Genomic DNA, 15,076 nt, shown 5'->3' on the forward strand with positions numbered 1-15,076 from the left:
CAGAAGGACAGATTCAATGGGGAGTGGGGAGGGATCCAGGCGGGGGTGGGGGGTGACGAGCTTTCATTCCGTGAATCGAGGTGGACCGCAGCCAACTCTTTTCTCAAATCGATGTCCCCCTCAATCTTGTCACCAGCCCCTCCTTTAGTTCCTGTTTCAGGGCTGCCCGGTGTATTGCTCAGGTACAGTCTGGGCGTCGTTGACTGGCTGCGCTCAATCTTATTGTCAGAGCTCTCAGCAGTTCTATTAAACCCTTGTCTGGTTGATGGAGAGCGACTGAAGGCAGGTTGCGGAGTCACATTGAGGGGCAGGAGCACTAACCATCCTTTCGCAAATCGACTGCCCGCAAAACACAGTCGCTGCACTTCACGGCAAATCCTGTTCCCTCCACCCCCACCCGATGTGATAAGGCTCTGCACGGAATACAGAGATTATTATTCTCGTGATCGAACTCTGGTTCGCCCGCGAAGCGTTAGAAAATGTTAGCGGTCGACAAAGACGAACATCACCGATATTAACAGAGAATCACAGTCTCTCCAGTTACCAACTACGGGAGCGAGAGGATTGGCCGACTTCCCGGCAGATGGAGAGGGTTTCCAGGAATCTTATCTCCACTTTTAGTTGAACAAAACGAAATGTTAATTGGATGGCAAACAGACGATTGGATAACGTCTCAAAGAGCGCCACAGTTCAGCTCATCGAGGCTGAGCTGAGTTGTATGTCAATCTAGACTGCCCCATTGGAGGTATTTACTCTCATACCTTTCTCTTTCTGTCTCTGCCTTAAGTATAATAATAATTATAATGATAGTAATAATCCTTGCGTTTGACGTAGCTCCCTATCACATCGTCGAGACGCCTCAAAGCGCTTCACAGGATCCACTGTAAATCGGGTTATTAATCACTTCAATAATAGCCGTTGTATTTGATGTGGGGCCTTATCACATCAGGACGACATCTCAAAGCGCTTCACAGGATTTTGTGGGGGTTGGGGGGCAAAACACGGCAGCCAGTTTCATGTAATGAGTTGCCCTGTGTGTGTAATAACCTGCAGCTTCCCGTGCATTGAGCTGTGAATAATTTCTGTATCTGTATCACTGTCAGCGAGACATTCCCTTGCCAGTTAATTTTAAAAAAAAATGCAAATTACACCATGAAGAAAACGCCTGAGTAAATTTATGTTACTTCGCAGCTGTGTGATGCATTCCGCATTCCACTAAACCCATCCCTCGTAATCGTTCAGTGGAAGGACGTCCCAAGGCACTATAATAACAATAATAATAATCCTTGCATTTGATATAGAGCTTTTCACGTCGGGAGGACATCCCAAAGCGCTTCACAGAACACACTGTAAAGTGAATTGACTGTATATTTGTGGGCGAACGCGGCAGCCAATTGCGCACAGTAATGTCCCACAAGGTGTCGTAGATTGAAAATGACCGATTTATTATTGTTTTTGGCTTTGGAGGGATTATTATTAGGGGTGTGGAGTGAGGTGGAAGGGCTCCGGGATGGAGTTCCAGGGGGTCGGGGCAGGACGGCTGAATGCTTGACTGCCGATGGTGGGCCTGGCGGGGTTGGGGGTGGGGGGGGATATGGAGCAGGTCAGTGTCGGAGGGAGTGGACAGGTCAGTAGTGTTTTAGTAGGACATAACACACACACATACACACACGTGCGTCCGTGTGTGCGTGGAGAGGACACGTGCGATCTCACCCTCGCGGCGGGGTTTGGCACCCGCGGACAGAAGCGCGTGCGAGGAAGGATTTAAGTTTTTAAAGAGACGCCACGTTCTGACCTGGCGGAGGGCTTGATGGCAACGTGCACACTATGTAAAAGGAGGTGTTAAAGTATCGCTGCGTGTGTAAGTGCCTACGTGCTTTGCTGCTAAATTTAAAAAAAAACATTTCTCACAATTAATCCCAGACATTATGCAGAGATTCTCACAGGCAAAGGTTCAATTTGTACCTCAGGCTGTTGGGAGACTTTGACATTTTGGTGTGGAGCTGTTTATCATTGTCGGGAAACATTTGCATTTTTGAGGCTGTTTGCTGGTGGCTCGAAATTCCGACCGTCCTCAGCCTCCGCGAGACCCTTAGAATCACTGACCTTGCGGCAAAACGCATACCGTGGCGTAGCCGTTAGCGAGCTCGCCTCGCAAGCGAGAGGACCCGGGTTCGATTCCCGGGCGGAGCGAAACCTCAGGCAAGTTTCCTTACTCCGCGCGCGCCCACGCCTCTGTTTACCCAGCAGTAAATAGGAACCGGGTTGTTAGTCGGCTGGCGGATCGCTTTCGAGGGGTAATATTCCCTCGAGGAGTTCAATGTTCAATTCAACCCACACATCCCCGCTCTGCCCCGCACCACCTCCCCACCTGCCAAGCCTCTATCCTTCCCTCTTGGAAACCCGCAATGGATTCTGTCTCTACCAGGTATTCCCGCTGACCGGTTTTGAGGCTATAATAATAATAATAATAATCCTTGCATTTGATATAGGCTTTCACGTCGGAGATCCAAAGCGCTTCACAGAAACACTGTAAAGTGATTGACTGTATATTTGTGGCAACGCGGCAGCCAATTGCGCACAGCAATGTCCACAAACAGTCGTAGATTGAAAATGACCAATTATTTTTTTTGTTTTGGGATTATTATTAGCTCTGTGTGATAAGGAACTTGCCCAGTTTCGCCTCTGTATTGAACTCGGTTCCGCTCGCAAGCAGTGCTCTAACCACTGAGCTGAAGGGCGCTGCTAAATACCCAAGTTGTTGTTGTTGACGGGGGTTTTGGGGTTCTGTTTCCAGGCCAACAAACTCCGCACCAAGACTCTGCGAAACACTCTGAACCCCGTGTGGAACGAGACCCTGACCTATTACGGCATCACAGACGAGGATATGGTCAGGAAGACTTTGAGGTAAGGTCAGGATTCCTCTTTTTTTTATTTATATCGACAGTAAACCTCACATAAGGTCATATCAGTTTGGATCGTCCATTTAATATGACTCATGCAAAGTATGAGTTATGTCAAATGTCACGCCTCATGCCCACGTCCCAACAGGTCTTGTGTGAGCGTGGTTTGCGCGTGTGTGTGTAGGTGGGTGGGGGGGGGGGGTCGTCTGTTTATATGTGTGTGTGGTGGAGGTCTGTGTGTGTGTGTGCGTTGTGTGTGTGTGTGTGTCTGTGATTAAAGTGACAGCGAAATGGGATTTACGCGAGTTCATAAAAGTCTCCGAGTGATTCACCGCCTGTGATCTATTGAAGTGAAAATGGAAGGAAAGTAATATGTGAATTTGCGGGCACCGGGGACCAAATGTTCTGCTGATTTACAAGAGCCAGACATTACGGTAACTGATATCGACAACGCTGTGATTCTTCTGAGATGGTTTGACAGCATTGGGCACAATTGCTATAAATACTTTAGCAAGTCTGTGACTGCCTTCTTCTCTAGCAGCAACACCCAGCAAGTGATCACTCCGAAACACAACATAAATCTGGTCAAATAAACCTGCTCGCTCGCTCGCTCGCTCCGCGGCTATGCGCGGGACACTGCTGCGCGCAATTGTGCTGCCGCGTTTCGCCTACGAAACACGCAGTCACTCCGTTTCGCAGTTAAGTCCCGTGAAGCGCTTTCGAGGGACGTCTTGAAGACGCGAGGAGGAGCCATACCAAATGCAGGTGGTATGATTCTTCTTGTTATTATTAGAGGTATCATTGCAATCAGTCAGGACGGAACATTGGCGGGTAGCGAGGAGTTGCTGGGGTGGGGTGTGGCGCGGTGGGGGGGGGGGGGCGGGGGGGGGGGGTAGGGAAGCAAAACAACAAGCAGGTGGAGACATGAGCGAAGTTAAGAGAGTAGTGCAAAAGCTCCTCTCCTCTCCCCCCCCCCCCCGCACCCCCCCCCGCTTCCCCCCCACTCCTTCTCATCCTTTTATCTCCATGCTTGTGCCCCGCTCTCGCATCTTACAGCTAATGTTTTTGCAACCAGAGAAGCAATTAACAGGCCACCGCAGGGAGTGAGCTTTACCTGACTCCCAGCCCCACGGGGGAGCAAGAGACGTGCTCTTGCTGCTGAGAGACTTAAGAACTCGAGAACTCTCCTCATCATCGTTTCCGAGGCAGCCGGGGCTTTAGTGTCCCGGTGAAGTCAGAGAGGCTGACGTCGACGTCAACAGCAACAGCAACTTGCAACCTAGACAGCATCCCTCGCCCGGAAAGTACCGCAAAAATGGAAAGGGGGGAGGGCGGGAGGGTGGAAGAATGATTAGAGTGAGTTGGGGGGGGTGGAGGGGTGGGGTGGGATCGAGGACAGGGAGTGACAAGAGATTCGGGGACGCCGGGGGCTGGAAGATTGTGGACCGGAGGGGATGGGGGGTCGGGCGGGTGGTGTTGAGGGGGTGGGGTGGGGTGGGGTGGTTGACAAGAGACACAAGCCTTGTTGGAGGAGACGAGCTTAGCTTATTAGCTTAAGAGTCTGGCAAAGCTGCCGACGCCAGGCTGGGCTCACGCTGATTCTCCGCCGCTGATCCGGGCTGGAGCGGAGTTGCTTGGCCCAGAGCGGGGCAATCGACAGCCTGCAACCCAGGCTCGAGAAGCAGTTCCCTTTCGATTGCTCTCAAGCCCAGCGATGGTTCTCGGGGGGCTCCGAGAGGCTACGCGACGCGAAGGGCACTGCGTGTAGGGCACCAGTCGCTGTTTGTTGTCGGTGGGTTTCACATCACACGGCCGATCCAAAATATACAGCCTTCCGCACAGGCAAGGAAGGCAACGTCTTCTCATCTCTGGCGCAGATTCAATTGCAGCTCCTGATCGCAGGAGCAAAGATTCCTCTTTCTCTCTCTGTCGTCTGTCTGTCTCGCTCTCTGTTTCTCTTTCTGTCTCTGTCTGTCTCGCTCTCTGTTTCTCTTTCTGTCTCTGTCTGTCTCGCTCTCTCTGCATCTCTCTTTGTCTGTCTCCCAATATCTGTCTCTCTTTCTCTCTCTCTCTCTCTCTGTCTGTCTGTCTGTCTGGTCTGTGTTTCTCTCTATGTTTTGCTCTCTCTCTCTCTCCCGCTGTCTCTCTCCCTCTCTCTCTCTGGCTCTCTGGCAGATACCGAGCTCTTGTGTTGAACGAATGAACCCAGACGAGAGAGGCTACGTGTTGACCCACATCAAAAGCAGCAAAACTCTTGAGCATATTGACATTCTCCCTCCGAGACGGTCGGGGGAAGGGAATTGAAATCACGATGGCTCAGGGGGAGGGGAGGAATTTTTTGTGAGGTAGAGATGGTGTTCAGGGACGTCTGATCTCAGTTCATCACCGAACCAGCCCGACTGTAATGGAAAAATGTTTTCATCGTGCATCTCTTGAGAGCTCTCACCTTTGATCAGATCAACCTCCTCCTCTCTCCCCCCTCCCCAACTCCGTCCGCCACAGATCAGAAGGTTGTGGGTTTGAGCCCCACGTTGGGTGGGGGCTTTGAGCTCACCGTCAAGGCTGACGCATCAGTGCAGGGCTGGGGGGTGTGGGGGGAGAGAGAGAGAGAGAGAAAACGCCGCATTGTCAGAGATTTCATCCTTCTGATGAGACTTTAACCTCATTTCCCACCCCGTCTATCCCTTGGCTCCACTCGAAAAAAGAGAAGGGAGTTTCTCTCTCTCTCTCTCTCTCTCTCTCTCTCTCCTGGTGTCCTGGCCGACATTCCCCCCCGAATAAAATTGGTCACTCACACGGAGGCTGTTTGGGGTACATCGCTCTGTGCCAATGGGCTGCTTCGTTCGCCTATGTAAAAAAAACACGCAGTCACTACGCTTCCCCTCCCCTGATGACCGAGCAGAGATCGAGACGAACTGATTTTGGCCACAGCTGGGAGCTAATCGACAACAATAATCCTTGCATTTGATATATCACGTCGTTGAGACGTCTCAAAGCGCTTCAAAGCGCTATACTGTACAGTGCGATGACTGTATTTTGTGGGCAAAATGTAGCAGCACAGAGCAATGTCCCACAAACAGCCGCGGAGTGAGTGACCAATTTTTATTTGCGGGAGGGATTTTGGGGCCAGGACACCGAGAGAGAGAGAGAGAGAGAAGCTCCCTTCCAGCCAGCCCTCACGTGATATTTTGTAGGCAAACCACTACGACACGAACGACCAATTCTATATTGGGTCGGGAGGGAGGGAGGGAGGTCAGGGGGATTGTCAGCCAGGACCTGCGGAGAGAGAAAGAGAGAGAAAAACTCTCTATCTCTCTCTCTCTCTCTCTTTCTCTTTCCTACCTCCCTCTCTCCTTCCCTCCCATCCTCCATCCTCTCTCTTTCCCATCCTCTCTCTCTCCCTCCCTCCCTCCCTCTCCCTCCCTCTTTCCCTCTCTTTTCCAATAGGTTCCGGGGATCAGGAGGTTGAGTTTTCTCAGAAGAGAGCGGAGACCGAGGCTGGTACATTGGGCTCCTGCCGTGTTGGCCGTTTCTATGGTTTCTTAAACATTCTCACCTCATTTAAGATGCTCAACGATCGAGCCTGGCCTTGAGGAACGGTTTCATGAATTCATGAATGTTACATGCTTTCTCTCTGTCGCTCTGGCGGGAAACAATTAGTTCAGGCTCTGTTCTCTCCAGCGCTGACTCCCAGATGTCTCAGCAGTAGACGTTGGGGGTGGGGGTGGGGGTGGGGGGGGGTGGAAACTGACTCAAGAGTTGAAGGATGATGAGGGCTGGGAGTCTTTCTTATCCCCCGCGTCTCCCTCTCAGTTGTCCTTCCTCTGCCTCTCTCTCTCTCTCCCTCTTTTTCCCATTCCATCTCTCGCCTCCCTCCTCCCTCTTTCTCCCCCCCACCCTCTCTCTCTCTCTCTCTCTCTCTCCATTATCATTGTTCCCATCAATAATAATAAATATTTACGGGGTGGGGGGGGTGCTGGAGGGTGGAAACATGATTAGGATTGCCTGAAGCCCGGAAGCGGTGCATGGTTGGGGCTGGGGCTCGGGCTGATTTGGACAGGTTCCTGGACTGACAGATGTGTCGCAGATGTTCGAACACACACTAATGTGCTCTCTTGTGTTTCTTTTTCTGGAGCGAACTGTGTGTGTTTGCCGCATTCAATGTGAGATTAATTAAGAGAAAAGGAGAGAGACAGAGTATCCAGGAAAATGTTAATCATCCCTCGGTCCATTGGATCTGGGGAGTCAGCGATGTGTGGAGCAAGCAATCTCTCACCCGCCGTGTTGTGGATTTCCAATTTACGCTGGACAGAGAGAGGGATTAAAGCTGTCTCGCCTTTGCTTCTCTCCCCCCCCCCCATCTCGCTCCGACCCTCCTTCTCTCCTTTCGTCTCTCCCTCCCTCCCTCCCTCCCTCCCTCCTTCACTCTCTATCTCCCCCACTTCCTCTCTCCCTCCCTCTTTCCCCTCCTCTCCCCCCTCCCTCCCTCTCTCGTAGCGCTTCACAGAATATATTGTAAAGTGCAGTGACTGCGTAGTTTGTGGGCAAAACGCGGCAGCCAATTGCGCACAGCGGAGTCCCGCAAACGGACGTGGATTGAGGGATCATTGCCCCCGGAAAAGAGATCCGCCGATCGACTAATAACTGGGTTCCCATTTACTGCCGGGTAAACAGAGGCCTGTGTGTGGAGTAAGGAAACTTGTCTAATGTTTCGCTCTGCCCGGGAATCGAACCTGGGTCTTCTCGCTTGCGAGACGAGCTCTCTAGCCATTGAGCTACAGGACTCCACATGGTGTGTGTGCGTGTGTGCGCGTGTGCGTGTGTATGTGCCTGATGCCTGTGCTCTCTGCTCTTACAGAATCTCGGTGTGCGACGAGGATAAATTCCGCCACAATGAGTTCATCGGAGAGACCAGAATCCCCCTGAAAAAACTGAAGCCGAATCAAACCAAAAACTTCAACATCTGCTTGGAGAAACAGCTGCCGGTGAGGGCAGAGAGCCAGACACTCGCTCTCGCTCTCTCTCTCTCTCTCTCTCTATCTCACACTCTCACGCTCTCGCTCTTTCTCTCTCTCACTCTCCCACACTCTCTCCCGCGCACACTCTCACACGCTCTCGCTCACTCCCTCTCACACTCTTTCTCCCTCGTACACTCTCTCTCTCTCTCTCTCACACATCTCACTCTCTCTCGCTCACACTCGGACTTGTCCACAGCCCAGTGCTGGGGGACGTGCTTCGTTGTCGGAGTTGCCGTCCTTCGGATGGAGACATTAAATCCAGGGTCGGCCTCTTGTTTTGTTTCGACGTGATTTTTCTTCCCCGTTCGGGGAGTGAGAGAGGGAAGGAGGGAGGGGAGAGGGAGAGAGAGAGAGAGCTTGTAGTGGAGGAGCAAATGATTCAAATGTCTTGTCTCGCTCCTCCCACCGCAGGTAGACAAAACAGAGGACAGGTCGCTGGAGGAACGTGGCCGAATCCTCATCTCCCTCAAGTACAGCTCGCAGAAGATGGGGCTGGTGGTCGGGATCTCACGCTGCGCACACCTGGCGGCCATGGACGCCAACGGTTACTCGGACCCTTACGTCAAAACGTAGGTAAACGTCGCAGCCCCCACGCTGAACCATAGCGTGGGGCAGCACCCCCTCTCTCTCTCTCTCTCTCTCTCTCTCTTCCCCCCCACTGCACCCCGCGGGCAAGTGTTTCGGGGAACTCAAACACAGGCTGACCCTGGGCGCGCTCGCACAGGTACGCGCACACAAATGCGCACACGTTTCCTCCCCATAGGATATACGGTCAATTGGCTTCGCGGTGGATCCTGTGAAGCCCCTTTGAGACGTCTCGAAGTCGCGATAAGGCGCTGTATCGAATGAGAGTATTATTATTATTATAATACGTTGTCAGAAATGCCGTCCTTCGTGTGAGGTGTTAAACAGAGCTCTGTGTCTGTGCCCACCTTCAGCTCCGGTGCCCACCCTCAGCTCCGGTGCCCACCCTCAGCTCCGGTGCCCACCCTCAGCTCCGGTGCCCACCCTCAGCTCCGGTGCCCACCCTCAGCTCCGGTGCCCACCCTCAGCTCCGGTGCCCACCCTCAGCTCCGGTGCCACCCTCAGCTCCGGTGCCCACCCTCAGCTCCGGTGCCCACCCTCAGCTCCGGTGCCCACCCTCAGCTCCGGTGCCCACCCTCAGCTCCGGTGCCCACCCTCAGCTCCAGTGCCCACCCTCAGCTCCGGTGCCCACCCTCAGCTCCGGTGCCCACCCTCAGCTCCGGTGCCCACCCTCAGCTCTGGTGCCCACCCTCAGCTCTGGTGCCCAACCGATAATAATAATAATATTAATAATAACAATAATCCTCCCATTTGATACAGCACCTTAACGCGTCGTTGAGACGTCTCAAAGCGCTTCGCCGGCTAGGACTGTAAAGCGGATTGACCGTGTATTTTGTGGGCGAAACGCGGCAGACGATTGCGCACAGAAGCGTCCCCACAAACAGCGCTAAGACGGCGCTTGGGGTCGTCCTCCCGATACGAAAGGCGCAGCGCGAACGCAACTTGTAGGTCAGGATTGACAAACTCAGTCCTCGGCTTGTGACGTCTCAGCATTTTGTCGCTGGCAACTTTCATCGCCAATCTGCGTCCTAATCTGCCCGGACATAATTTAGGGTCATTTTTCTGGGGGTGACTGATGTGCTGGAGGGAAACCTTGGAGATTAATTGCCGCTAAGTTATTTGCAGTGAAGGAACTCGTTTGTTTGCAGAAATACGTCCGTGGGGGGTGTTAGTTAGCGTCTGTATGAATAGCTGGCCAGACCTTTGAGAGATTTATTGGGAAGGAATCTCGAGCCAGCCAGCCAATGGTATTAATTTACAGTGCGTGCTCGCTCTGCCTTGCCATCAGCAATAAGAATAATAATCCTTGCGTTTGATACAGCGCCTTATCGCATCGTTAAGACGTCTCAAAGCGCTTCACAGGATATACCGTAAAAGTGGAGCGACTGTCTATTTTGCGGGAGAAACGTGGCAGCCAATTGCGCGCAGCAGTTTGTAGACTGAGCGAACAAATTTTTTTGTGTGGGTTCGGGGGAGGATTCTGACCTCCTGGAAAACGACTAACAACCGGGTTCCGACTTACTGCTGGGTAAACAGAGGCGTGTGTGTGTGGAGTAAGGTTTCGCCTGGCCCAGGAATCGAACCCGGGTCCTCTCGCTTGAGGGGCGAGCACACTAACCACTTAGCCACCGGACGCCGCAAATAGAGTCAGGTTCTTTGACGTCCATTAGACCGGGAGCTCGGTTTAACGTCTCGTGCAGAGAGCTCGAACGCACGATCCTCACGCCCGGATTCGATGGCCGGGTGTGAGTGCGGTGGTGGGGGGGGGGGTGAGTGGGCCGGGGGGGGGGTGGGGGAAGCTGTGCCGAAACTCAGAGTGCCATCCGGGATGTGACAAACACACGGGGACAGTGAGTGACAGGCTCCTGCTGTCTGGTGGCTCGGGATTTGCCAGGATAAGTCAAGATAAAGAAGCTGAAATTCTAGACTAATTAGAAGACAGCGAATGAGATCAGATGCGTCCATTCCATCCCTTGTTCCTAAATTGGTTTAATTGCTTATTTTCAATTAAAGCCTCGCTGCGTTCCTCGCTCTAATTACTGAAGACTTGAGTGAGGGACAGACTTCGGCTGATTCCAGGAGAGAGAAATTTTTTTTTTTTGTCTGACACGGAGAGTGGTTACGGTCTGGAACGCACGGCCCGAAAGGCTGATGGAAGCAGATTCGAGAGTAGCTTTCAAGAGGGAATTGGACAGCAGGTATTTTGAAAAAGAAAAGGTTTGCGGGGGGAGCGATAGGGTAGGGGAATCGGTAAAGGAGTTACTTGCCCGTGACTACAGAACCATGCCCTGGGGAGGCAGAAATCCGAGAAAGGTAATCGTTATCCCCTTCTCTTTCAATAAGCTCTGACAGCGACATTCTTACACATCAGCGACCTCTACTGTCGATAGTTTAACAGTGAAGCTGAAACACGCACAATAATAATAATAATAATAATAATCCTTCCATTTGATATAGCGCTTTTCACGTCGGGAGGACGTCCCAAAGCGCTTCACAGAACACACTGTAAAGTGAATTGACTGTATATTTGTGGACGAACGCGGCAGCCAATTGCGCACAGTAATGTCCCACAAAGTGTCGTAGATTGAAAATGACCGATTTATTATTGTTTTTGGTTTTGGAGGGATTATTATTAGGGGTGTGGAGTGAGGTGGAAGGGCTCCGGGATGGAGTTCCAGGTGGTCGGGGCAGGACGGCTGAATGCCTGACTGCCGATGGTGGGCTTGGCGGGGTTGGGGGTGGTGGCGGGTATGGAGCAGGTCAGTGTCGGAGGGAGTGGACAGCCAATTGCGCACAGCAATGTCCCACAAACAGTCATGGATTGAAAATGACCAATTTATTATTGTTTTTGGTTTTGGAGGGATTATTATTAGGCTCTGTGTGGAGTAAGGAAACTTGCCCGAGGTTTCGCCCTCTGCCTGGAACTGAACTCAGGTCTCTCGCTTGAAAAGTGAGTGCTCTAACCACTGAGCTACAGGACAAGGAACGGGAATGGGTTTGGGCACCGGCCCTTATATCCCAACTGGATTTCCGGATTGACGTTAAACCGAGCTCCCCATCCGTCTGCCCGCCTGCTACTTGTGGGCACGTTGCTGTGCACAAACGGGCGTTAACCTAAAACACGCAGTCACTACACTCCGCTTGACTGCAGTAACGTAGGGAGTGCTTTGAGAAATCCGTCTCGTCTTTCTGCGCCCCGTTCGGGCGGACGTGAAAGATCCCGCAGCGCAGTTAGAAAAGAGAGGAGAGTTTCTCTCTCTCTCTGTCCCGCCCGTCATCCTTATCCCTGTTCATTTCCCAGCTACTTGAAGCCGGACGTGGACAAGAAGTCAAAGCACAAGACTGCTGTCAAGAAGAAAACGCTGAACCCGGAGTTTAATGAGGTGGAATATTATTGTGTGTGTGTGTGTGCGTGTGCGCGGGGAGCGGGGTTGGGGGTACGGGGGATCAGTTTAAGTGACTGCTTTGTGCTTTATTGGGTTCTCAGCCTCTGTAGCTCTGTGGGTCGCTTTTCTAGGACCTAAACCCCACGTCGGGGACTTTGAGCTCACGGCCGAGGCTGATGCTCCAGTGCAGTGCTGGTGGGGGGGTGGGTGAGTGGGTGTTGGGTGTGAGGGAACTTTGCAGGTGACGGTGTGGATCGCAATATCGATCCCGGGCGATAAATGTCTTCTCCAATTCACGGCAGGAGTTTTTCTACGACATCAAACAAGGCGACCTGGCCAAAAAAACCCTGGAGGTCACGGTCTGGGATTATGACATCGGCAAATCAAATGACTTTATCGGTGAGTGACTTTATCGGACGGCTGCACGCACCCCCACCCATCCCCTCCCCTCCCCCGCCCTGCCCACACCGCCATTGATGGTCAGGCCTTCAGCCTTTCTGCCCCCACCTTCCTCTGGAACTCCATCCCGTAGCCCCTCTGCCTCACTCCCCTCCCTCGTCTCCCCTCGTCTCCCCTCCCCTCGCCTCGCCTCCCCTTCAAGGCCCTGTTGGGATTTCCAATCCCATAGTTCGAAATATAACTCGACAATCCAAATGTGGTGCAGCGAGGTTTATGATGACCAGAGTGAACACAACATGCATTAACGAGGTACTACAAATGTCTAACAAATTATATCACCCGTCTGCGTAGACAGTCACACATCGTGCAATGCTTAAAGGGACCTCTCCACACTCGTCTCTCTCTCTCTCTCTCTCTCTCTCTGGAGCCTTCCTGTTCTTCTAACCGTTCTCACCTAGAAGTGCAATAGTTATACCCTTTCTCCAAGTGTCCTTCCCGTGGCCCCTCTACCCCCTCCTGATACAGTCACGTACTCAGGTTAATCAACCGTTTCGCCAGCCTGACCGAGGTCTTCCCTTCGCCCTGACTAAGATAGGAGATTGATCAGTTAAGGGCTGTATCTGGCGCTTGTTATTTTGTTGTGTGGGATCATTAGGACATTCCATTTAAGTGACTGCTTATTTCTTATCGGTATCCCGGGATGGTACCAAGGTCCTCCAGTTCAAATAACTTGCTCATTAGTTGCTATTCTTGAGGGTTGCCTTTTGTCGCTTGGTCCTGTCAGAATCTAGCGACTTATTGCTAAGTCGAGATCCTGTGTTGACCGGTACCTTGGACCTTTATCTCTGTGGGGTTTGCGGTTATTTACTGATAAGTTGTGACCTTCTGCCCTTTTCCAGAGAAAACCAAATGTGTCCTATCTCATGACTGCCGCTATTTCCTGTACTACATTTGTTTAATGTTTCATTCTCATTAAACTACAACGTCTATAATCTAACTGCCCGCATCAAGACCTTCCTTCCTCTTTGACCGCACCTTCGGTCATCCTCACCTTGGCCCCCCCCCCCCGCCCCCCACCACCACCACCCGAATCCAAATCAGTCGCTCAGGTCTGGAGTGTTTTGGCTCCGCGATGGATTTGTGTGTGTGTCAGTGCCCCCCACCCCCACCCCGGCCACTCCTCCTCCCACGCCCCCCCCCCACCCCCAGGGCTGACCACTGTCCTGTTACAGGCGGGGTGACACTGGGAATCAACGCCAAGGGCGAGAGGCTGAAGCACTGGTTCGATTGCCTGAAAAACAAAGACCGGAAGATTGAACGCTGGCACACACTGACTAATGAGCTGCCGGGGTCTGTGCTCAGCGACTGACACCCGCCGTCACAACCCCACCGTGGGGACGGGAGAGACCGAGGACAGCAACGGGATCCTGGCTCCTGAGGCAGGAAGGTGTCACATTCCTTGTCGCAAGCCGCTTGCTCACTCGCTCGCTCGTCCATTCAATCGCTCGACGAAGCTCATCAATCGGCTCCTTCTTCCCCCTTTCAGAACTGCTCACGTGCACTAACACCACCTTTGTATGTTTCGATGACTATTTTGTAACCGCAGTTATTTACACCCCAACCGCTCCCCTCCTCTCCCCCCACTCCCCCCCCCACCTCTCTCCCTCTCCCCCCCACCTCACCCAACCGCAACCCCCCCCACCACCACCCCACCCCCCCGGGCGAGGCTGAGCGAGCGTTTGTAAATGAATGTTTGTACGCTTTATAGGAACTTGAATAATTTTCTGGTTTGTTTTTTTTTTGTACGGATTTCACTCGATCTGCATGACGGAGTTTGCCTGGCCTGCGTGCTCTTACTGCCCTGAACTTGCGAGAGCGCACACTCGTGCAAACACTCGCGCGCACACTCACACGCACACACTCAAACACACTCACTCAAACACTCACACATACGCACGCGCGCACGCGCACTCATACACGCACTCACACACATTCACTCACTTACACACACACACACACACTCATACACGCACTCACACACGCACTCGCTCTCACTCAAACACACTCACACGCACACACTTACAAGCACAACGTGAACGTCGCACAATTACCTTGTGTTTCACACTACGACCGGCTTACAACTGCGCTGTCGTGTAAGTCAACAATGCATGAAGTCTCTACCTTCTGAGCTCTCTGAATTGTCGGGATCTGTGTGTGTGTAAATATAACATTATAATATACAGTACAATATATATTATATATAATATATATATATAGTATATAAAGCAAAGTCTTGCACTGCCCTTTCACGGCTCCACATTCCGCTCTTCGCACCCAGTGGCCCCGAAATTCCAACTAGAATCAAAAAAAAAAGTGGTGACTCGAATCCTCGACTGTTTGCGGGCAATTGGCTGCTGCGTTTCGTCCACAAAATAGACAGTCAATTTACTTTGCAGTATGTTCTGGGAAGAGCCTTGAGACGTCTCAACGATGTGATAAGGCGCTATATCAAATGAAAGGTAATTATTATTATTATTATTATTATTATTAGGTTTATTACACTTCACCACAACTGCTATTTTTGCGTTTCGAGAAGGCTCGACCAGATAAGTCGCTGTGTCAAATGCAACGATGATTATTTTTATTATTATTATTATTTATTATTTATTATTATTTATTCTTACTATAATTATGAATCCTAACCTGTGAGATAAAGTGGTCTTAAGGGCTAAGATTAGATGGCTTTTGAGTCATTGATCACCTGAATTCTGTGCGTATACACGTG

The 15,076-nt window shown here is 51.8% G+C and overlaps 1 protein-coding gene across 1 annotated transcript in view; it reads left to right on the plus strand.

The window, feature by feature from the left end:
- The window catches only part of LOC103180637 (double C2-like domain-containing protein beta), a 30,467-nt gene extending 16,532 nt beyond the window's left edge, over window positions 1-13,935 (plus strand). The window contains exons 4-9 of the mRNA XM_042338655.1: window positions 2,798-2,907; window positions 7,762-7,888; window positions 8,333-8,490; window positions 11,808-11,889; window positions 12,195-12,291; window positions 13,524-13,935. Coding sequence (XP_042194589.1) covers window positions 2,798-2,907; window positions 7,762-7,888; window positions 8,333-8,490; window positions 11,808-11,889; window positions 12,195-12,291; window positions 13,524-13,660 — 711 coding nt within the window. The 3' untranslated portion in view covers window positions 13,661-13,935. The remainder of the gene's footprint in view (window positions 1-2,797; window positions 2,908-7,761; window positions 7,889-8,332; window positions 8,491-11,807; window positions 11,890-12,194; window positions 12,292-13,523) is intronic.
- The last annotated feature ends 1,141 nt before the right edge of the window (window positions 13,936-15,076 follow it).

The sequence above is a fragment of the Callorhinchus milii genome, unplaced genomic scaffold (assembly GCF_018977255.1).
Source record: "Callorhinchus milii isolate IMCB2004 unplaced genomic scaffold, IMCB_Cmil_1.0 Scaffold10, whole genome shotgun sequence".
In the NCBI taxonomy this organism is placed as follows: domain Eukaryota; kingdom Metazoa; phylum Chordata; class Chondrichthyes; order Chimaeriformes; family Callorhinchidae; genus Callorhinchus; species Callorhinchus milii.